Genomic DNA, 23,925 nt, shown 5'->3' with positions numbered 1-23,925 from the left:
CCATCTTGGAGGGGCCTCGGGGCTATGGCATTAATTCTGCCCTTTGCCCTTCCCACAAGAATCCCCTAAGCCCTGTGATTCCAGAAGCAGCAGGGGTCCCGCTTCTGAAAAGTGGTTGGGGGTGGATGGTAAATCCCAGAGGGGATGGCCTGAAATGGGGGAACATTTGCCACAGGGTCCCAGAAGGGGGACCCATTTCAGGAAGGTACCTGGGAGGTGGGCCCAGTGCAGGTCAGAGTTGGTCTTTCCCCCCTTTTGAGGGTCTCTCCATTAAGTGTTCCCCGAGGTTCTGCTTGAACCTCGTCAGCGAGCCCAAGCAAGGTGTCTGCACTGGTATGTCGCCCCCCCCCCCCATCTGCCTGCACTTGGGTCCCGGCCTGGGTCCTGCCGTAGAGGAAACAGGAAGGATTTATCGAGTGCAGGAGACCCCTGACCTTGTGGGCGCACTGGGACATGGCAGGAGCTGGCCCCTCCTCCCTTTGCCCTGGCCTTCAATGCTTGCTGGACTGAGTTGTCCTCTGTTGCCACTGGGAGAGGGGCTTCCTTAAATGGGGGGGGGGCTAGTTTTTCCAGGAATATCCTAGTGGGCACCTTTCCTTTTTTGGCGGGCATCTTTGCCAGGTCTTAAGACTGCTGGGGGCCATTTTGCAAACGAGGCAAGCTCAGTTGGGGGCTGGCCAACGAAATGCTCAGGGTTTGAGTGCTCTTGCCCCAGAATGGGGGATCGTCCTGAGACCGCTTTTATTTCTCGGGGGTCAGTGAGGGTCTCGGTTCTGGGGAAGGTGCTAAGGCTGATTCTTGTTAGCTCTTCAGTGGCTTTAGTGATGGAGAAGAGCAGAGGTTGGTCAGTGATCACAGGTCACAGGCTGCCCGTCCCAAGCCTCTGGGGCCTCGTTTTCTCGGGGTCAGCTGTTCCCAACGTGTAGAAAGGCTCCAGGCTCCTCAGTCTGTGGGAAGGAGGATTCGGGGGGCCTCATAGTGTCCCTGGGTGTGCGGTCAGGCATGAAGAAGACCCCGAATAGCATTGCCAGGCCGGCGCTGTGGCCGGGAGATGCCCCCCTCCCTCCCCTCACTTGGAAAGCCCTGCCTGGCTCCTCCCAGATTCTCCTTTGGGTTAGAGGGGAATAGTTGGGTCATGACTCTGGAACTTAAGAGTAAGGAGGACTTGGGGGCTGTTTTCTGCCTCCCCCCCCTACTTTACAGGAGGATTCCCTTCTCGGATTTCTGTCCCCGAGGGTTTTCTGTGTCCTTGTTGCTCTAGAGCAGTGAGAGGTGCAGGTGCCCTGGACCCCATCTGCTCAGGGGCCAGTCTGGCTGGCACAGGGTCCACTGACCACATGGAGCCCTGGGAGGCTGCAGGCTTCCCTCCCGCCCCTGGCCATGACATGAGCAGGAGGTCAGAAACAGGGGAGCCTGCCCCTGCCCTTGGCTCCTCCAGATGTACCCCGAGGCCCTAGCAACGGTCAGTGTCCGCCCTTCGTAGTCTAAGGACCTTCCTTGGCGCGGCCAGCCCGACAGGCCCAGAGCCCTCGGTGACTGTGTCTTCTTCTTCCCCAGTGCTCCCCGTGGCCCGCCTCGAGCCCACCCTGCAAGAGCCCCGCGCCCGCGCCCGCTCCCACCTTGAGCCCTGCTCCGACCAGCACCTGCAGCATCCCGGAGAGGTACGTGCTTGGGCCGGCATCTGGGGGCGCTCCGCAGGCCCCCTGCTCTCGGTCTCCATTGAAGAGACTTGCTTCGGGGGAGGTCGGTTTTCTTTTCCAAAAGTTAATGCAGGAGAGGGAGGCCGTGGGGCCCCTCCTTGGTGAGATGCAGGGCTGTCCTCAGGAGCCCTTCCCTAGGTCGCAGACCAAGGAGCCGCTTGTCTGTGGGCAGAGCTGGGGTCCGTCCCCCCCAAGGATCTCTGTGTCTGACTCCTAGCCCCCTCCCACCCCACTCTCAACTTTGCTCTTTCACCCCTCGAGATTTGGGGTCACCTTTGTCCCTGGTGCCCCCCTTCTAGCTGAGAGCTTTGCCAGCTCCAGGCAGAGGACGGCAGACTGGCTCCCCAGGAGGCGGGTTCGCGTGGCTCAGACCCGCAGCTCCCTCCTTGTGGCGTTTGTGAACCCGGTCGCTGCCAAGTCCCTGCCCCAACGGGGTTCAGCTGGTGAGAAGGCCGCCGCAGCCCTTAGCTCTGAGGCAGACCCCAGGCCCCAAAGAGCTTTGGGAGATGGAAAAATGCTTCCAGCAGCGAGACTCGCATCTGCCTGGAGTCATTCTTGGCCGTCAGGCCCTCTGGGGAAGGCCCTGCTGCCGTCCGTACACCGGGACCCCTTCCTCTAATGTGCCGCGGTTCCGCGGCTTCTGAGCGGCCTCTGTCAGGGGGGCAGTCGGGTTGGCGGGAGCTTCGGAGGAAGCGTGGGGCTGCGCTCGGCTGTGTCCCGGAGGCCCAGCTCCGCAGACCGATCCCAGGCCTCTGTGACCCGGAGTTTTCCCCTTCTGGGGGGTCAGCCTGGATGCTGAAGGGGGCGACTCCTTGCAGGCACTTCAGGGGCTCCTGAATGAGTCCTTGCCCCCACCTCCCTCACAAGGGGTTGTGCAGATCTTTGCTCGAAGACCTCCCAAGAGGAACAAGGTTCTGCCTCCCAGGGCAGCCCGTCCCCTCCTTACTGATGGATATGAAGCCTCACTTGGCCCCCTGGGGCCTCCATCCCATCGTCCCCAGTTCGGCTCCTCGGGCAGGGGCTGACTGAACACATCTGATCCCTCTTCCGCAGAGGAGCCCTTCTAACGCTTGAAAATGCTTCTTGTGTCTCCCAGAGTGTTCTTTTGTCCAGCCGAAACATCCCCAATTCCTTAAGTTTAGTCTTAATGGGGCCTGAACTTGCCGCCTCTTCCCACTCCTGGATGCTCCCGGACCCCGTGCTCAGAACGTTGACCTCCACATGATGTTGGGAGACGGTCACCTCCTTAGGTCTGGAAGCTTCACCTCTCTCCCCAAGGTTAGGTTAACTTGCTCGGCCGGTGTCTCTCACGGCGGACTCCGCTGGAACTTGGAGCGGTCACTGTTGGTGCCTTCCGTGAGGGCCACGTGCTCACTGGGCCCCAGACCATGGGCTGAATCCCAGTGTTTTTAGGGCCCAGATGTTGGTGGTTAGATTTATTAAGGCTGCTTTCCTCTCCCTGGATCCCTAAACTCGGGCCCTAGACATGGCGCATTTTTTAAAATTAGGACTTTGTTTATGATCTTTGGGCTTCTTTCACAGTTTTCCCCTCAACAGGGGGTCCTTGGTCCCCGTGTCGCCGTTAGGGCCACTGGGACTGGAGAAAGCGGAGCAGAACCTGCATAAGCAGGGAGCTCTTAGAGCCAGCCTTGGAGGGACCACCCATCCAGCCCTCTTGGCTTGTGGGACAACAAGCATTGCCCAGGGTGGCCTAGTTTATCCGGAGCGAGAGTCCTCCTCTGGCGACTCCAAGCTCGGGACCCTTTCTTGGAGACCGTGCTGCCTTTTTGCTCTTCCCCAGCGGAGGGAGGGGGTCACCTCAGGATGCGATGTTCTGGTTCCTGGTAGGCTCAGACAGTAGCAGCCGCCAGCTCGTGGATCTAGTCTCGGTTAGCCAAACGCATGAGAGTGGCTCGTTCTCAAAGCTCCTCTCTCCCTTTTCTCTTTCGTAGCAGTTCTTCTCCTCCAAACTATCAAGCAGATGTGGTTCTCCAGAGCCCCAGTGAAGTGAGTATCTCTCTTTGTCACACGTGTTGGGAAGGCCGAGCCGGCCTCCAGCCGGCTGTGGTGCTGCCAACCGTGGGAGGCAGGCCGGGGTGGGGGGGGGGAGAGCTAATGTGGGTTGTACAGGTTGCTCTCCCCTTCCCCCAGCAACTGCATCCATTAGCCAACATCCAGGAGACCCAAGAATGGCTGCTCCGGCACAGGTTCTCTACCTACTCGAGGCTCTTCACCAATTTCTCGGGTATGTGCCCCTCCACTTCCCAAGTATTGCTCTGTCGCAAACGAGATCGAAGCAGAGACTCTGAACTCTTTGGGGGAATCTTGAGCCAGTCTGTGAGCACCTGCCAAGCACTCTTCTTGGAGCTTCGGGGGGCTTACAAGTCAGTGTGTCCCCACCTGGGGTTCAGGATGGCGGAACCGGCTCTGTTTTCACAAGGCCTCAGTAATCCGTGCCCCATCGTAAGAGAGTTGCAACATGATGGCCTGATCACTGGCGGGGGAGGGGAGGGAAGGTGTTTCTCTATATCTATTAAAACTTAAGTCCCATCTGCAATATTGATTTGAAGGCAGATAATTCGCCTCTTTATCGTGTCAGAGCCAGAGAAAGTTTGTGTGTAAGAAAGAACTTGAGAAACTAGAAAGTCCATGGAACTCTGAGGGAAAAGGGTAGTTTTTGAGCCTGTCCTTGGCCATTCAGCATTGGAGGGTTTGTGGCTGAATTCCAACTTTCTGAGATGAATATGGAGGGGGGCCGGGTGCTTTATTCTGTGTTCTTGGGATCCAGGGCGAGCTTGTGGCCATGCTTGCTGTCTGGGCCACCGAGAACACACCTGACCCTCAACTGGCTGGCTTTTGGGACCTTTCTGAGGCCATAATGGGTCATATGACCAGAAAACATTTCAGCAAACTCCCAGAAAGGTCTGCATATCTGCTCAGGGTTGTTCTAGCTACTTTCAGATCTTTGCAGATGGAAAGGCAACTTGGTTCCCAGCTTCCCCGAGGATTCACTAACCAAGAGACTGTTTGGCTAGAATCCCATTTTCATTGAGCTAGCCGAGTCACTGGTTTGGGAAAGTTGACAATGCCCAAAGAAGCCAGGTGGCCGGAGTTAGAATTTATCAAGTCCATTCTAAAGATGTGAGGTGTCCAGTTGTGGATCTTGAAGCATGTAGTCAAAGAAAGCCCCCTCTGCATCTGCTTGCAGCCTTTCTATGGGCTTTCTGGATGGGAAGCTGGCACATAGGAAGGGCAAGCCCATTGGGAGCTCCAAGTGGAATCTCTAGCAAGCAGTCAACATCAGAAAAATGGCCTCCAATTCTTGGAGCTTTTACCGACAGTTCCTTCACTTCCTCTTTCAGGTGCAGATTTGTTGAAGCTGACAAGAGACGATCTCGTACAGATCTGTGGTCCGGCTGATGGCATTCGTCTCTACAATGCACTGAAGTTGAGGTAAAGAGGAGGAGGGTGCAGGGCAGTCCACATGCGCCTTTCTTCCAAGAGAGAATCTCAGTCTTCGGGAATCAGGTTGGGGGATGGCCGCGGCCGGCATCCTAGGGTTGTGGGGAAGGGGGCAGAGCTTAGGAGTTCCATGATGCCCTTGAGGGCATCAGCATCTTCAGAATGAAAGTTTGTGATCTAGATGATCAGATTCAGGGATCTGGGACCATCAGGTGGGGGGAAGGTCTTGTCAGTAAAGTGGGCACTGGAGGCGGCGGGGAACTTGAGTCGGAAAGATCTCCCCTTAGAGCTCGTTAGAGCTGTTACATTCTATCTCTGTCTCTAACGGGAGAATTATAGGATTTACCCTACAGGGTTATCCATTGAGGTAAATGTATATGCTTTGCAAACTTCAAAGCATTCTACAATTAACTGTGGTGTATTTTGTAATTCCACGCATGTTTTCTAAGTAATCTTATGTAAGGAAATGGGACTACAGGGATCCAGCTGCAATTGTCCTCTTTCTCACGATGTGGCATCTTGTCCCCACAGGATGATTAGACCCCGTCTCACCATCTATGTCTGCCAGGAGCAGTCCAGGGGCATACGGGTGGAAAGGCAACCAGATGATGACTACGGAGACGACGACAGCGGTGTAGTATTTGGTATGCATTCTGGACTGGCAGGGCCTAGGAAGCTGACGAGAGCGTGCCTTGGCTTTGTCTGATTGCTAATGGTAACAGCTGGAAATTCTTTTAGGCATCCGTTGTGGGTTACAGGGAGATGAGACTCAGAATACCATGAGCAAATTCAGAGTGTCAAAGGAGTAGGCTGGGGCCTGCTGTCTCTCCCTTTAGGTGAATTACCAATTTGGTCTTACTCTTCAAATGGAAACTTCTTGAGGGCAGAAATTGTTTTCCTTTTGATAGTTGTGACCATAGTGCTTTGCAAACTTTCATTCCTAATAACTGCTTGTTGATTGATTAAGAGTAGGATCTTGAACCGAGCAGAACAACTACAGTCACATTTCCTTACATAAGGATTACTTAGAAAACACAAGCATTGCCACCAAAAAAGTCATGCCAAGAAGAAAGCTTCATTTGAGTGATACCATCTGTTTTGAAAAGCAGATTTCTCTTGATTTATTTTATTTATTTGTATTTGCATGTTGAGGGAAGGCAATTGGAGCTAAGTGACTTGCCGAGGATCACACATCTAGTTAGCTAATCTGAGGCTAGATTTGAACTCAGGTTCTCCTCATTTCAAGACTGATGCTCTATTCACTGTGCCACCTAGCTGCCCCTGTGTATCCTATTTTTATGTGGCCTGTATATTCCCCTGGATTTTTCTCCTTCATCCTACCAGAGATTTTACCCTTTTAACAAAATTTTTTAAAAGAAAAAAAGCAAAACCAATAATTCTTCAATAATATAATAATGCTAACCCTAAATCTGACTTTTAGTATAAGCAAAGTCCCATTTCCCTATAGATATCTCCCAATCTTGTACTTCTGGAAAGGATTAGCTTGTTACATTCTCCTCTTTGGGATCTAGCCCCATGATTGTAATTTACAACTTTTTTGCATTGTTTTGTAGTCTTCTCCATTTCCATTGCTGCCATCATATGTTTTCTTGACTCGGCTTATTTGACTTCGTGTCAATTCATGTAAGGCTTTCTATGCTGCCCTGTGGTCATATTTGTCAGAGGGCAGAAAATCAAGTCAAGAAACAAAAAAACGAATTAAACGAATTCACACCACAACTAGAAGAAAATAAAAGAACTTAAATACTGTGTTCTATCAGCAGAACCAGATATACAAAAAAAATATAAAGGACTACCTTCACAATTAAAAAAAGATCATATTTGAAAGAATACCATGTAGAGAGATGTTAATAAGAGCTATGTGACCCAGTGTCAGAGAACAAAGTAGAATCAGCTACAAAGGAATTTACCAAAAAAAAAAAAAAAAAAAAACTAACATTTTTTCAATTTTTGAGGAACGATATGTCCAAAAATGAAGAAGGCATATTGCCAGGCTTCTTCTCAGCCAAATATAGTCCAGATTCCTAAACCAAGGGAAGGATAAAGCAGATAAAGACAGCCATACACTAGTATCATGAATGAACATTGATTTAAAATTTTTAAATGTAATTCTATCACGACTATAGCAGTTTATTCAAGAGATCATTATAGCAAAATTGGATTTATAGCAGATATAACAGGATATAGCAGATAGCCTCAGGAAGGCAGTCAATATAATTATTAAAAGTAACATCCAAAATCACTTTTGTTTCAGTAGAGATAGAAAAGACCTTTGATGAGGGCGTTAACTACATTCATTATTGAGTACAGATAAAGCATATTTAAGTGAAATATCAACAGATATTTATTAAATATTTACCATTTCTAAACTAAGTGCTAGAGATGCAAAGAAAGAAAAAAGCTAGTTCCTGCTCTCAAGAAGCTCAGTTTAATGGAGGAGACTATGCAAATATAAACAAGACATATATGGATTTCACTTGGCATTAATAAAAGAAAGGCATTATCATTAAGGGAACTTGACAAATGCTTCCTAAAAGTGAGATTTTAGCTGAGACCCAAAGGAAGCCAGGAGAAAGAGGATTTTAGACTTGGGGGATAGCCAGAGGAAAATACCTGGTGTTGGGGGAAGTATCAGGTGGAAAGAACAAGAAGAGGCTGGTGTTACTGATCAAAGAGTGTGGAGAGCGCATTAAGTTATGGAAAGGTAAGACCTTTAGAAATCCAAACAGAATTCTGTATTTAATCCTGATGGCTTACTGGCATTGATGTTTACTCAATTCAGTCACTTTGGAGTCTGAATGGAGGAGGCACTGGAGCAGAGGGAGGCTGGAGGTAGGCAGATGAACCAGCAGGTGGTAGCAGTCATCAGGCATGGAAGTGGTGAAGGGTGGGGTTGGGGTCAAGAGAGGAGGTGCAAATTGGAAAGATGCCGCAGCAGAGCTGAAATGGACCCGAGATAATAGAGAGGGGAAATGGACCCGAGATGCGACAAAGGTGAAACTAACCAGAGATAATACAGAGGGGAAATGAACTTGAGATGTTGCAGAGATGAAACTAACCAGAGATAACAGAGGGGAAATGGACCTAAGATGCTGCAGAGGTGAAACTAACCAGAGATAGTAGGTGAAACGACCCAAATTGCTGCAGAAGTGAAACTAACCAGAGGAAATAGGGGAAATGGACCTGAGATGTTCCAGAGTTGAAACTAACCAGAAATATTAGAGAGGGGAAATTGACCAGAGGTGCTGCTGAGGTGAAACTATCCAGAGATATTGGAGAAGTAAAGTGGACCTGAAATGCTGCAAAGGTGAAATTGACCAGAAAGGCCTCAGCAATTTAGCATTTTATATTATTTGAGAAAGGTATAATGATAAACAGAGAAAGTAAGCGTATTCTTGTCTCCTGATGATCTGACAATTTACTTAGGAACTCAGCAAACTAATTTCAACAAAAGTGTGCAGGCTGAAGCAGAATAAAAACCTGCAAAAACAAATTCCACTACCATTTCTGTATTGTAACAGCAAAATCTGAAAAGACAGGAGTATAAAAAGGAATTCTCCCTTCAGAATAACTGCAGAATGCATAAAATACATGGATGTTAATGTACCAGTGCACTCTCAATACTTATAGTTTTAGTTAGAAAGCATTTTTTATTATTTTAAATTTATTTTTATTATAACTTTTTATTGACAGAACCCATGCCTGTGTGATTTTTTTTTTTACAACATTATCCCTTGCACTCACTAGAAAACATTTCTTAAAGAAATAATAACCTTAATAGTTAATGCTGCTAATGGGGCTGTGCCAGAGACAGTAAAAATGACAACGGTATGAAAGGCAATTGGTAGTATTGATGATATCCAAGTCTTCCTATGAAAGGGTTTCTTTACAGAGCTTAAATAGAGAAAATAGTAAGAAATTTGGAGGAAGTAGAAATCTGGAATCAACGAGAATTTACTTTTTAAAAAGGCAGGCTAGAAAGGGGACTAGCATTTCATACCTTAAAACTGTATTTTAAAGATTAGACTTACACGCCATCTGGTATTGGTTAAAAAATAGAAAAGTACATAAGTGGACTAGACAAGATAAATTGGGGAACTGAAAGTCCTGTAGGAGAGAACTCCCTTTTGGATAAGTATTGTTGAGGAAGTGAAAGCGGTTCTTAGCTAAAGAAAGCCATTTGCCATCCACTGTCGTCTGTTCTTAATGGAATTAGAGTCTGAACTGTAAATTTCACATTGTCAGCAAATCAGACCCAGTGCAGCTCTGTTGGCCTCTCTCCACCATGAGGAAGAAGTGAGTTTGCTAAAGAAGGACTTTTACAGATAGCAAAGCAAATTTCTTTTGGTTCCTTGAAATTCAAAAGGTTTTGAGCAAACAGTTCATTTAGGGTTAGTGAGTTTCTGAGGGGAAAATAGCACTGAGAAGGATTTTAGTATCCGAGATAAAAAGTCAACTAATGGAAATATGGACTACCAAAAACTATCTGCTGAGTGATCAGAGGTCTTAATTCGAACTCTCTGATATTTGTATCTAGACACGGAGAGAGGGAAGAGGGAAGGGACATCATGATAGACCCAACCTCAAGGCCAGGAAAACCCAAGTTGGTATTTCATTTCTGTGCCTGGCACATGCTACTTCTCAGGAGCCCGGCTGCTTCAGAAATCTAGCTTCTCTGTGCCAGGGGTGGCAATACATGATGGGCATGACTGGCTCCTCCTTTATAACATGATTTCCTTGGAAGCTGGTTCTGAGTCCTGAGCTGGAAGTAGGAGTGCCCTGGGGCCTCCCATGATGATTCTTGGCCATCTAACCCTGGGTGGGTGGTCAGCACTTGTTGCTGGTGGTGGTGGGTTCCCTGTTCACCATCATGGCTTTGGAGGCTGAAGCACAAGCTTCTGCCTAGAGGGGGTCTTGGAGAGAGACTGAAGATTGTAGCAAGGTCATTATATCTGGTAACTTTGGAGAGAGCAGTTTCAGGAGGGTGACAAGGTCAGAGGGTATGACAGTAGAAGGTAGTGACTATGCGATCTATGTTGAAAGACTGCAGAGTGGGGATGGTGAAGGGGATCATCTGCCGTCGCCGGGCTGGGTGGAGGAAGAGGGAGAAAAGAACAGATCTCCACACAGAGGGGCGTGGGGAAGAAAAACTTCTAGAGGCCTCCAGCTACTTCCTAAGGTCAGAAGGAAAAGAAGACTTGGGGAAGGAGCCAGTTCAGGAAAATCTCCTCAGAACCTTTCATTTGGGGGAGTGCCAGGTACTGTGCCAACCCTGCCTGACTCATGGGATCCTGAACAGCTCCATGAGGTTGGTGCTGTATCATTTTGAACCTGAGGAAACTGAGGCCAGGGGAAGTTAAGTAACCTTCCCGGTGCCAGGCAACTATTAAACATTGGAGGTGGGGCTTGAATCCAGGCCCTCCTGTCTCTACAGCCTGAGGAGACTTTCTACATCCTTATTGTCACCTTTCTCCCCCTTATTCCTGCCTTGATGCCCTAGTGCAGTTTCTGCTCAGCTCTCTACCGGTCCGTTGCTTCCCTTGCTTCCAGTTTCCCCTTTACAAAGATGCCGTCCTGGGGTTCTGAAGATGCTTCTTCCTTATCACCTTGACGCTTTTCATTGACGTTAAGGAGAGCCTTGCACAGTCTGCTTGCAGATTCAGATGAGTTCCCTTCCCACACTCAGATCTACCCCAGTGGAAGTGGCTCCTGGCTCTCCCTGGAGCTGGTGACTTGGTGCTGCTTGGGCTTTGGCTCTACTTTAATTTGTGCCTCTTAAAAGCGGCGTCCTCCCCCCTAGGTGCGGCTCAGCCTTCATCGGACTTGTTCCTTCCTCCACTTAGACTGGACGGGCCTCTCTGGCCTTTCAGGGGGGTGTCCTTGGAGGGCAGGGACTGCTTGGTACATAGGATTCACATCCATCTGCCTCTTATCAGGCCTGTGTTGGCTGTCAGTGTCTGGGGACACTTTGACCTCCCTCCTTTCTCCAGCCAAATATACGCCTGACTTACCGGGCTTTGAACCAACAGGCTTCTTCCCCTCGTGCTTTGAGAGCGAGGTGCCCTGAACTTGGTCCTAAAGCCTTGGCCTGTTAGGGGAGGCGTCCCAAAGCCCTTTTCTGAGTCACAGACTGTCTTCATCGGGGCCTTTTGAATTCAGCCTTGTAATCCCATATTCTAGATGGAGAAACTGAGGAGTAAATGAGTGACTTGCCCCAGGTCACACAGCTAGCAAGAGTCGGAGTGAGCACTCCGCCTCCGGTCTCATTCCCATGCCATCCTTACCATGGCTTGGTGTGCGAAGCTGGGCCTTTGAAGAGCCCTGGGCAAAGAGACTGTATCAGGAGAAGGGACAGAAGCAGCGGAGGGAAGACCAGCGTCCCCGAGGAGAGGGAGGGGAGAGCCTCGGTGCCTTGGGCGATGGCAGGGTCTCTCTGGCCGCTGCTCAGTGTCTGCCCCCTGCCCTGGCTCCTGAAGTGGGAGCCCCTCCCAGTCCTGATGTCTCCCAGTTCTCACCACAACCACATCTGGATGTTTCTCCTTCTTTCAGTTTATCACGCAATCTACCTGGAAGAGATGGTAGCCTCAGAAGTCACGCAGAAATTGGCTTCAATATTTAATATTCCTTTGCACCAGATTAACCAGGTTTACAAACAGGGTCCCACCGGGATTCACATTCTCCTTAGTGACCAGGTAAGGGAGCTGGCGTGGCCTGGCCCAGCCTGGCCGCTGGGGCTGGCATCTACCCATTGACCGCAGAAGGGCTGTGATGCCCCTTTTTCTTTTTCAGAGTCTCCTTGAGCAAGGCCAAATCCTACACTAGGGGGCGGGGGGTTCTTGTTGTTCAGGTTCGGACCTTGGCCTGGGTCCATTCCCACCCTCCTGCCCCTTCAGTCCGAACTCTGGGACTGAGGGCCAGGAACGGCGGCTCTGTGATGGAGTGGGCAGGGTGAGAAAAGCCTGCGACCCTGGAGACCCCGGAGGCGGAGCCACTTGGCGCGGCCGGGTCCGAGTGGGCGCCGTCTCGGGCCACGGTCTCCCTGGGACTCGGCAGTTTTCGGTAAAGACGTCAGGGAGAGGGACTAGGCTCTGGCGTCAAGAGCTGGTGATCCCGTCCCAGTTGTCCGTGCACACGCCCCCCTGTCTTGGCCAGAGTCGTCATCCCCTTGGGAGGGTCCCCAGTCTGGGGCCGACACGGCCCCCGACTGGGTCAGGCGCCCTGTGTAGAGACAGACAGATCACGTTGTTCTTGTCACCTCAACCTCGCTGCTCTTTCTCGCTGTTCGGGGCAGGAACATCAGGGCTCTTGGGGCCGCCTCATGCCTGCTTCCTCTTTCCAGGTGGTTCAGAATTTTGAAGACGAGAGCTGTTTCCTGTTCGCCACTATCAAAGGTATCTCACGGGCCTGGAACAATGTGGGGGACAAAGCAGTCGGGGTGTTGGGGCGCTCTCGTCGGCCTCTCCCCCAGCGGGGAGATGTGGCCACTCCTTCCTGGGCCTTGGAGGTCCACAGGGAATCTTCCCGGGGATGGCTGAGGTGGCCGCAGGCGGACCTTGGGCCTCTGGACAGTGTTGGAAGGGAGGGGGCCTGGGGAGCAGAGAACCCCCCCCTCCCTGCCCTGACCTCCCCAGTGATGCTGCCAGACCTCTCAGACCCAGGGACAGGCGGCCAGGTTGGGTGGGGGCTGGTGAGGCAGGGTCCCGGACGGCTAGCCCGCAGCTGCATGACTGACGGGAAGAGATGGAGGAAGGGGGCCGGTTCACCCCCACCTCCCCTCACGTCAAGCGGGACCCCTTGCTGCACTCTGGCCCCGGGCGGCCATCGGGTCTGACTCTGCCTTCATGTCCCCAGCAGAAAATGGCGAAGGTTTCCACATCGTTCTTAAATGAGACCAGGTGCATGCTGGCCCGGCTTCGGTCTGGATTGAAGCCTCCCCTGCCCTCTTGTGTACAGAGACTGGACCGAAGGGACACCGGGACTGGACTCCCCCTCTGACCCATGTTTCCTATTGAAAGTGTGAGGTGACTTTGGTGAGCACTGCTCGAGAGGCGGACTTGCTGCTCGTCCCCGCCCTCACCGCAGTCCTGGAGGCGCCACGGCCCGAGCCGTGGGGACCCAGAGGCGCCACCTGCCGCCGCCTAGGCCTCTGGGACGCCGTCTGGTCTGGAAATGAATGTAGTCCCTTCTGTGCAGTCATTTGTCCCTGCTCCCACCCTTGGTGACTTGGGAGCCCCTGGGGCAGAAGGCCTGGAGATTGTGCCGAGAGCGACGAGGCGGGAGACCCTCTGGGGCGTGGGTCAGACCCTCGTGGACTCGGGGCTTGAGTGGGGGGTGGGGGGGTGGGGGGGTGGAGATGGGGCACGTGACTCTGAAGCCTGAAACCAGTCATGCCCAGATATGTCACCGGAGCCTGTCCAGCGCAGCCCAGGGGAGGTGCTCCCCTGCCTGGTCTCTTTGTCCTCTTTTTTTTTCCCCCTGTTTTTCTTTCTTTGCCTTTTTATTCCCTTCTTTAAAAAACAAAAGTCTAACTCTTGGCCTAGACCCCAGAGACACAAAAAGCAGAGGGGTCTTCTGGCGGTAAGAGCTTGGGACTCAGTGGGGGGGGAGGGACTGGAAGGCCTCCTGCAGGGCCTGCCCCCTCCTCTCCGTCCGGTGTGTCTGGACCTTGACCCCCCCCCCCCGTCTCTGGGATCACCAAGACGGGGCACGGGCCTGCCGCACACCCCGAGTCGAGCTTTCGTCGTGCGCCCCAAGGTTTCCCCGTGAGTTAAAACCGATCTTGGATCTTCTCCCCTTTGCTGTTTTCCTGCCATCTTTTGGGCCAAAGTGTTCACCAGTCAGCCCGGGATCGTTTGTGAGCCCCTCGCCCAGCGTAGTGTTACCCGGCTTGTGTCCCATTATCGTTTCACTTGGTGCATGCGCGTGTGCATGTTTGTGCCCATTTGTGTATTCCTGGGGTTCTGGGGGAGGGGCTTTGGTCTGTAGCTGCTTTTCTCCCCGGGATGGGGTCCTAGTTTTAAAAACCTGTAGTGCTTGTGTGGTCACTAAAGAGAACCGAGTCCCACCAAAGGCAGATTCCATTCCCATCTGAAACTTTAAACAGGAGCCTTCTCATGACCAAATATCTCATTCCCTGATAACGAGCTCGGGGGGAGGAGCCGTGGGTTTGTAATACCCGGTGGTGGCCCTTGGGGTCACCATTGGGACCTCAGCATGTAGGGAGCCGCCACTCCATCGGCCCCTCCTCCGCCTGGCTCTGAGCTGGCCCCCCCCACTAAAAGTGGGGGTGATTCCCTTGAATCTGGCCGAGCTCAGATTTCACAAAGGAAAATCGTTCATCAGTTGATTCCCAGGCACCTGTAATGAAATGATCACACCAGCAAAGTGCTGTTTTAAAGAGTGGGACGTACACATTTTAGTTTAACTGTAATAAATGTTTTCTGAACATTTTGCAAATGTGGTTTTTTGCCTACTATTAATGGTGCCCCCCTGTGTGCTCAGCAGACCTCAGAGAGCTTGGGGCAGTCTGCCTTTTTCTGCCCCGGGGCAGGGCCCGAAGGGCCTTACCCCCGAGGTCGCTGGGCCAGGCCTGGCGGGGGAGCCTCGCTGCCCTGCCAGCAGCCTTCCCTCCTCAGCCCCTGCCAGGAAAGTCTCCCCACTTCCTCCCCCTGCACAGGGTTGTGTGTCTGGTTGTGAGGAGAGGGAGCCCCCGCAAAGCCCAGGAATCCCGCACCAATGGTGCGGCCGGCGCGGGTGTGGCTCCTCTTCTGCGTCGGGGAGGCGATGGCCACCCAGACGGGTCGCAGAGCCGCCATGGCGAGACGAGAGACAGTGTCTTGTGCAAAGGAAGTGTCTGTCCCCGTGTCAGTATTTAAATAGCAGGAAAAATCTGTGTAAGTGTGTGTGTATGTGCGCGTAAAGTCGTGTAAGCTTTGCTCAGAGCCACGTCCTCCCGGAGAGCTCGTCTGTAAGCGCTCCGGACCCTGTGGCTCTGACGGGACCCTGGCAAATCTGCTGATCGTGACGTGAGGCTGCCGTGAAGGGCTGGGGGCCGGGTAGTCCGTCCCCCGCATGGGGAGAGATGATCTCTTTTGCCTTAGAGTTGAGTGCATTTGTCTGGGTTTCTGTGCTTTTTAAATAAACTTGAAAACATGATGGTCCCATTCCATGGTGTCTGAACTGTGTGTTATTCCGCGCCGAGCAGGCTGGGAAAGCCGCCTCCTGGGTCTGGATGCCTTGTTTTGTTGAATGAGCTCGAGAACTGGACCCTTGGGCAGGTCGTGAAGAAGCAGCAGCTTCTGCAGCTGAGGAGGAGGGGAGGGGAGTGAGTCCCAGGCAGTCTGCAGATGGGGGCCGGGGTCATAAATCCGGAAAACTGGACACATGGAAATGATGGTGGGGCCGATTTGCTGGAGAAGAGGGAGAAAAGACCCAAGGGCGGGTGCTGGGGTTCGCCTTGTCAAGAAGTCCAGCTTTTTACCTGAGCCCAGTGTGGGGGGGGGGGGCGGGATGTCCGAGGGATGGGTGGTGGAGGGGAAAGGGACGAGGGAGGTGTCCCTGAACCCCAAAGGTGGGAAGAGGGGATGGTGAATCCATGGGGCGAGCGCTCCTTCTCTGCTATGGACCAGGCAGTGGGCAAAGGGCCCAGGGCACGGGGGCCAGCGGGAACCGCAGCCGAGGGCGGATGGAGTCTAAGGGAAAGGACTTGCCCAGAGCACCATGTGCGGCTGCCCCAGGTTCACACGGACAAATAAGCACAAATCCTGAAGTAACAGGAAGAGTCAGAACGATGGCGAAACCTTCTGGGGTCCGGAGCCTTCCAGGGCTGCAACTTGATAAACGGGACCTCTCCAGAGCCCTGAGAGGGAGGAGCTGCGATTATCCCCATTTTACAGGTGGAGAAACTGAAGCACATGAAGCCTGAATGACTGGTCCAGGGTCACGTGGCGAATCCCGGTCTGAGTTTGAATGTTGGTCTTGCACGGAGACCACTGTGCCCCGTGTCAGTCGGAGAGGGAGGGGCCGGAGGGGGTCAGAGCCGGCCACACGAGAGTCGGATCTCAGACAATGTGGGGCAAACCCAAAGATCCCCAATGTGAGAAGGGCTCCCTCTTCCCCCTCGGACGGAAGCAGAAATCTGGGCGGCCGCGGGGCACGAATTGACTTTGTACTGAGCCTCGGCGGCCTGTCCCAAAGAGAACCTTCAAACAGCACCGGAACCGGGATGCAAAAGTCATACAAGCAGCGGCGGGAGCAGGAACGTCAGTGCCCGGCCTGGCAGAGGGCGGGTTTTGGGGCCAGGAGATGGAGAGAGGAGATTGTGGGCAGCACAAGCTTGTGTGAGACCCTCTGCCCGCCGCCAGCCTCGGGGCCTGGAGCCCGCAGCCAGCAGGGAAGTTGGGAGAGCTGGGACCCGGCCCCTTCCCTTGGCCAGAGGCTGCACCCGGCAGGGAGGTGACTGCACTTGGCCGGAGCTGGGCAGGGCTTGGGGGTGCCCGGGGATGGGGGTGGGGGCTCAGCAGAGCCATTGTCCCAAGGACCGGGAAGCAGAGACTGCGGGGGGACGGGGGGGGGGCGGGGGGCCTTGGGTCACCTCAGCTCCTCTGGGGCCTTTCGTCGCTGCTGCCAAACTCGGGGTCCTGGAAGCGTCTCTTCCCTTGGGGGGTGGGGTCTGTACGTGTGAGTGCGTGTCTGTGTGTCTGCGTGTGCACGTGAGTGCGTGTCTGTGCGTCTGTGTGTGCATGTGCGCGTGTGTGTCCTGCAGGGGGGGTGCAGCCTCTTTGATTTTTTTACATGAAGGAGGGCATCAGGGGCATTGGGGACATCAGGGGCGTGGGGGCAATAGGGGCATCAGGGGCATTGGGGGCATCAAGGGCATCGGAGGGGGAAGCGGCGCCAGAACTTTTGGAAGGGGCAGAATTTGGCGGATCCGGTTCTTCCTTGATCCAACCTGCTCTAGGGTCTCGATGAGTGGTTATCGATGGGGAATATTAATGATTCATAAACACCCGCAGCTACATGTAAGACAACATGGGGGTCCTACATCCACACACTTCCTATACCCACACTTCCTTGTGAATTCCACTGGGAGGGAAAAGCAAAAGCAAAGAGAAAAACCACAAGAGAAGAAAATAAAAACAAGGGGAGGAGAGAACCCGGCCCGCTCACACTCAGTCAGTCTGCAGCCCCTCTCTGGACACGGAGGCTCTTTTCCGCCGCAGCTTCCTGGGGCTCACTGACGAGAAGAATGGGGCGGCCCACTTGGCTGGGGGCTCAGTTCCCACACCGTGCCCGATCCTGGTCCCGCTTGTGTCCCCCCCACATGTATTCCTCTGGTGCCCCTGGGGCAGAGAATGTCTCTGTGCCCAGCTTGTAGCAAGGGCACCGCGGGCATCCCTGGGGTCACCCCTTCCCCTTACCCAGTGGGGAGCTGGGGGCCATAAGCGGGAGTGACAGGGCAGACCAGGTGGGGCTCCGCCCACTGTAGGGGGCGTCTCCTGGTGGGTTAGCCTTAGAATCCTTACAAAGTGTTAACTGGAATTGATAGAAACAATGCTTTTGTACTTAAGTTTACACCTTTGAGAGTTCCCACATTAGCTCACACATTGGAGTTCACAAGTTCGGGAGCTTCTCAAGTTACACCTCCCACAATCCCACTCTCGGAGGAAGAGTCAACCTTTGGGTTCACACCTTTAAGAGATCATGTATAAGAAGCTCTTGGAGCCTCAGTCAGTGGAGGAGTCAGTTCGGGAGATTGACAGAGCCAGAATTCAGTTGAGGAGATTCAGAGAGAGCTGGAGGCTGAAGCTGGTAGAGGCAAAGGACAAGCTACAGTAGCTCTTGGAACCAAGCAGAAAGAGGGGCCTCTAAGAAAACTAACTGGGCTATTTTGGAGGATTTGAACTTTTAACACCTGGCTGCGTTTGAAGTGATTATTACTTTGAACTGAAAGGAAGGCTGCCTCCAGAACCCCCCCTCCCCAAACCTGCTCCCAGAGAACCATTATATTTTAGAAAAGAAGAGCACCACATTTTGGCGCCTGAATGTAGGACTGACAGGACCCTGATCTCAGTGGGAAAAGCCTCTAATCCTGATCTCAGTGGAAAAGCCTCTGATCCTGATTTCAGTGGAAAAACCTGATCCTGAATCCAATGGAGAAGTCTCCTCAACCCAGAAATTAGGATGAGTACAACAAAGAAACTTTGTTAAAGAGCTAAAATAGTATTTCAGTTAAAATGGGACAGATGTTTAGAAAATAGCCTGCTTTTCCTCTTCAAGGAAAATGTTTAGAGACCATTGCCAGACTTATAAAAAAAAATCAAAGTTTAATTATAACTTGGGAACATATCATTGATCTTTAAAGAACTTTATAGTACACATCTCCTTGGTTCTCTATGGAAAAAGAAATGGATCTAGATGAGTCGAAATTAGTAGGAGAGCAACTAGGTGAATAATACAATTCTAATCCAAACTCAATTTCCAAAAATACACTTTATACATACAATTTAATACAACTGGCTATAAGAAATTATATAAGTGTTAGAATGAGGAAAAAGAAGAAAGAGCAGGAAGGGGAGGTGCCAACTAAACTAGGTGAAAAGGATGAAGAATCAAGATCTTCCCAATCTCCTGAGCCACTTCCCTCAATTGGGAGAAGGAGGAGGAGGAGAGGCAGTAATGCAATCAGAACCACCTATTAAGGAGCCTGTGACAAGATTAGAAAAGGCATTAGTTAAGGCAAAAAATGAAGGACAAGATGTATCTGATTTTATAAATGCTTACCCTGTGATTGAAGAGATTGACTCTTCAGGTCAAAAAGGGAGAAGAAACACTTCTTTTAATTTGGAAAAAATTAAGGATTTGAAAAAGGGTTGCACTCTTTAATGGGGCTACATCCTCTTATGTCAAAATGTTACTAGATTGTCTTATGAAATCCATAATTGGATTGGAAATCCATAGCAAGGACACGTTTAGAACCTGGACAAAACTTGTTGTGGCTTTCAGAGTATCATGAATTATGTAGGATTCAAGCCAGATGCAATAGGCACACAGGAGTTAATGTACAAATAGCTTTGACCAACTAGCTGGTGAAGGTCAGTATGGAGAGAATTCAGAACAGATTGATTATCCATAACAGTGTATGAGAAAATTTCTAAGGCTGCAATAAAAGTGTGGGGTTCCCTCCCCGGACAGAAAGATGGAAGCAAAGCCTTCACAAAAATAGAGCAATGTCCCAATGAACCTTTTGCAGATTTTGTGGGATGTCTGCAAACAGCTGTAACAAGAACCATTGGAGAAAATGCAGCTACAGAAATAATGACGAGACATCTGGCTAAAGAAAATGCCAATGAGGTTTGCAAAAGAATTATATAGGGACTAGACAAAGATGCTCCTTTAGAGGAGATCATAGGGCGCTGTGCCACAGTGGACACAAGTGCTTATTATTCTCAGACTATGATGAACATGGGAAGACAGGGCCCCTCTTGGCAAGGGACTTCTAGAGAAAATCGTTGATGTTTTCAGTGTGGAAAGATAGGACATCCGAGAGCTCAGTGTAGATATGGAGATAGAGTGAGAAGACAGGGTGAGAGAAAACCCAAAACCCTATGTCCAAAATGCAACCAAGGCTTCCACTGGGCCTCAGACTGTAGATTGAACCAGAGAAATAAGAGGCAGGCTCCAGCTCCAAGATATTGTGGTGAACAGAGAGATAAGATGAAAACCGTACAGGAATGTATGAATTCTTTTTCTGTATTTTATTATTTCTATGTTTCCCTTATGACCGGTATAATATGTGCAGGCTCATATCTACTTGAGCCTTGGCCGCTAGAAATATATTTACTTAACCTGAGCTGATGACATTTATTGATATTTGACATTTATCGATATTTACTCTATTAGCTGGACCCACTATATGCTTGATTAAACCTGAAGGCCTGCTTTTCTCTTTCCTAGAAATCAGGAGATTTCAGGAAAACAGAAACCTTCCATTCCAATCTCCCCAAATAGCAACAACCAATTAGATGCCTCCCCCTTTCCTTCTCAATGTTTTCTTACTTGTGATGTAATTTCTTGTATAAAAGCTATGTATCTTTACTACTTCTTTAGCCCTCCTACCGCGAGCTTTCTCTTTCTTATCTTGCAATGGGACGGCTCATCCTCTGGAGGTTTTCAATAAACAACTTTTCTGCCTTCTACTGAGTGATCTCTGAGTAATCTTTTTGGGTAAGGGTCTTCTACATTCCTCACAGTTGGGGGCTCATCAGGGATGGGGTCTTTGGGAGAGATGGCTATGTGTACCCCAAACAGGGACAGGCGCCCATGGAGTAGTTTTCTCCATGGTCTCTAGCTCTGGGCGAACAGCCTCCTTCCCGTCTTAGACAACAACCTCGAGGCAGGGATACTCAGTGGAAAGCAGAATTAAAGACTGAAGGAAGTAGAGTCCTGATGGCCGGCATTTGCAGCCTGAAAAGAAACACGGGTTTCTTTCTGGAGGTAAAGCTCTTGGGAAGTCTGGGGGCTTATTGGCTGGGTCGAGGGAGACCCTGAGGGATTAGCCCTCTTAAATTTATTTTTGGTGGACTGCTATTGACCCCAATGATAAAGGACTTTTCCTGAGGAGGCTCTTGGGTGGCTGTGGAGCGTTAGGGTAACGTAGGGCCTCCGCCGACACCTGGACAGGGTCCAGGGTGGTATAGAAGCAGTCCAAAAATTTGTATCAGGACGTTAGCTAGGGAATTCAAGACTGGAATGAACTTCCCAGATATAAAAGGGAAGAAAACTGGGAGGATGTATATCCCAGGACTATTTGGGTATACCAGACTTAAATCTGTATGTAAAAGGTGAAAATAGAGTTTTGTGAATGTCTGTGTGTATGTCTGCTTTGCATTGCCTTTGTTCTGTGTTAAAAGTTAGAAAGCTCATAAGAGTAAGAATTGAGCCTCTGTGTTACAGGCTTAGAAAAATATCAGATTGAATTGCTGGGAGTTGGAATTCATTCAAAGTGGTATTCTTTCAAAGTGCTTCCAGAATGTAATTTGGGAATTAGTTTGGGGCTTCTCAAGAAAAGAAAATCTTTTTTCTCTTTCTCTCCCTCTGTCTCTGGCAGTGGGTTTGCAGGAAGGGGGAAAGAAGAGGAAAAAATAAAAACATAGATTGAAAGTTTGGAAAGTTTTGAGAAAATAGAAGAACGGTGACTATCACTCCTGTAAACAAGGAGCCTGTTATCAGGACTCAGCCAGAGAAAAGAATTCTCAAGGTAAAGCAAGGATTGCTGCTTAACTCTTTCCTGGTTACTAAAGAAAAGAAATTTGAATGAAATATCTAAGTAGATTTTAGGAAATTTCACAAACTAAAGTACTGATTAATTTTAAAATAACTTTAAATTGATATGTGTGTTAAGATTGGAAACTTAAGATTGGAAATAAGAAACTGCAGATATTGGAAGGAAGGAATAAAAATAGAGTAAGAGAGGTAAATAGCTAAACACAGGGGCTCTCTGACTTGTTGGACCTGTGGGAAAACTAAGCATGTTTCTAAAAATTGTGCCAGGAGAAGAAAGAAAAATCATTATTAGCAAGTTTGCTTAAAGAGAAAGTTTAAGAAGACTAAACTGGGTAATTGTTTGTCTGCAATATTTGATTAAGAGTTTTGGGAATTTACTATATTTTAAAGAGATACTATAATTTTGAAATTAAAATAAAATTGAAATTGGGGGAAATAATTTTACTGTTGCCTTGCACATGTTAGACTTATTCTGAGTGTAAAATCTTAAGAATTTTTTGAATATTGTGTCCTTTACAGCTGAAGAGAAAACCTTTTCTTTTTTTTATTATTTGGTTAGAAATATAGGTTATTAAACAAAATGCCAGTAGCTTACCTTAGGGGGGGCTCATGTTTGTATCTCCCCACTTATATGGTATGTTGCTTTTTTAAAGTATTGGGTAATTTGTAAACTATATTATGAGTTTTAAGAAATTTGGTTCAAAATTATTTGTGAATCTTGAAGTTTAAAGTTTAAAAAAAGGTGATTTAAAGACAAGGGAAAAGAGATGGATTTACAAAAGCAATTAATAGTTTAAATAGAGCATCTAGTCAGAAGTATTTTGGAGAAGGTTTGAGCAAGTAGGCATTGGGAGGAGAGAGACAGAGAGATGGGACAGGAGAAGGAAGGTGATTTAAAAAGGGTTGATTAGTGGGAGCAAATGATTTCAAGAAGAAATCATGGGGGAAAGAAGAAACTGGTTGGAAAGGGTAGTCGCAGAGAAATGGCTGTGAGGTGGGATGTTTTTGTGGGGGGAGAGCAAGCGAGCAGCAGTAGAAGGCGGCAGCTGCTTGATTCCTTTGGCTGAAGAAAACAAACGCTTATTTAAAGGGACAAGCTGCTCTTATAAGATGTTAATTGATTGAATATTTGTTTCTTTAGATACATAATGGTTATGAATATTGAAGAATAAGATCAGAAATGTGATATATAGTTTCAAAAAGTTTAATTGATGTTTTCAAGAACTTCAGATTCTTTTAATGAGAAAACAGGAAGTTTTAATTAACTGTATTGATGCTAATTATCTGAAAGGGACTCCAAGAATAATAGTTTTTGCCTTCTTCCTTTTGAAGATGTTTTTGTTGTGACCAATATGTAGTTTGGGATTTTTCTGTGTATTGGGTATTTTAAAAGCAAAATGATTGGTATAATATTCAATTTATTCAAGATTCAACATCTACTTGGGTATGTAAGAATTGTGTGAATTTTCTGGGATAAATTTCTTACTGTTACTGATATAAGGTCATGGTAAATAACTGTTTGGGATTTATCTAAAACTTTGGAGATAAAATTCTTTGGGCTTATAATTAATGCTATTTGGGAGTTTTAAAGCTCCACTCTCTGATGTGCTGAAGATTGAGTTTTAACTGCTTATATTATGTGATAGTTATGTTCTTGCATTTTTTCCTCCTGTGATTTATTTCTATGATCAGAACAATAGTTAGTAAGAACTGTTAATGCAATTCCAATATGTCATACCTTGCTGCTTCCAATCTGGTTATATGTAATCATTATATCCTAAATACTTAGGCAAATAAGTATTTACTGCCTGTTACTGGATATTTGTGTTTTGTTTTTAAAATGTTTCTAAATGATAAGAGGACAATTTACAATGGTCTGTGAAACCTAACTGCTGTTTATTGGGACTATAATCATCTGCCTGTCCTTTAAAGCAAACGTGTTCCTTCACATAGGAACTGCGGCCAATCTGTGCTGGCCTCCCCACATGTTGTTGCAGTTCCAGACTGTTCTAACCTTGTTAGATTTGGTTTTTTGTTGTCCTAGATTTTGGTCAAATTACATATCATTGAACCTCTTCTGAGACATGGAAGCTTAGATAGACACCACACCTACATCCCTGCATGGATTGCGAGCCTTCGCCCATTTCTCAGCCCATGATCGAAACCATCGCCCGTGCTCCTGATGTAATTTGGACTGATATGGAGGAAGTGGGAAAGTGGTTGATGAATTATTCTTAAAATTACAACTCTATTACTGTGGGTTTAAGATTTGGGATGGAAATTATTAAAATTGGTAACTGTTGCTGTTAAGGAAGTTATATGTTTGTAATATCTATGTTCACTTCAGAATATGTAATTGAGGGATTTTTATTTTATTTTATTTTTTAGGAAACTCCTCCAGTACTAGGCTGTTGTGTATAGGAACTTTGATTCATTCTTGGGATTTATGTGTGGGATG

General features: G+C 49.1%; 1 protein-coding gene across 10 annotated transcripts in view; it reads left to right on the top strand.

The window, feature by feature from the left end:
• UBP1 (upstream binding protein 1) overlaps positions 1–15,349 on the top strand; it is a 29,538-nt gene extending 14,189 nt beyond the window's left edge. For 3 of the 10 annotated variants that reach the window (XM_031951333.1, XM_031951296.1, XM_031951328.1), the window contains 8 exons: positions 1,558–1,661; positions 3,653–3,707; positions 3,831–3,945; positions 5,063–5,153; positions 5,694–5,806; positions 11,733–11,875; positions 12,475–12,574; positions 13,035–15,349. In XM_031951333.1, the coding sequence (XP_031807193.1) occupies positions 1,558–1,661; positions 3,653–3,707; positions 3,831–3,945; positions 5,063–5,153; positions 5,694–5,806; positions 11,733–11,875; positions 12,475–12,574; positions 13,035–13,072 (759 nt within the window). In that variant the 3' untranslated portion in view covers positions 13,073–15,349. The remainder of the gene's footprint in view (positions 1–1,557; positions 1,662–3,652; positions 3,708–3,830; positions 3,946–5,062; positions 5,154–5,693; positions 5,807–11,732; positions 11,876–12,474; positions 12,575–13,034) is intronic. The other 7 variants (XM_031951340.1, XM_031951317.1, XM_031951323.1 and 4 more) reach the window with 6 other exon arrangements.
• Positions 15,350–23,925: the final 8,576 nt, after the last annotated feature.

This window comes from Sarcophilus harrisii, chromosome 1 (assembly GCF_902635505.1).
Source record: "Sarcophilus harrisii chromosome 1, mSarHar1.11, whole genome shotgun sequence".
Lineage (NCBI taxonomy): Eukaryota > Metazoa > Chordata > Mammalia > Dasyuromorphia > Dasyuridae > Sarcophilus > Sarcophilus harrisii.
This window is presented reverse-complemented; position numbering and strand designations above follow the sequence as displayed.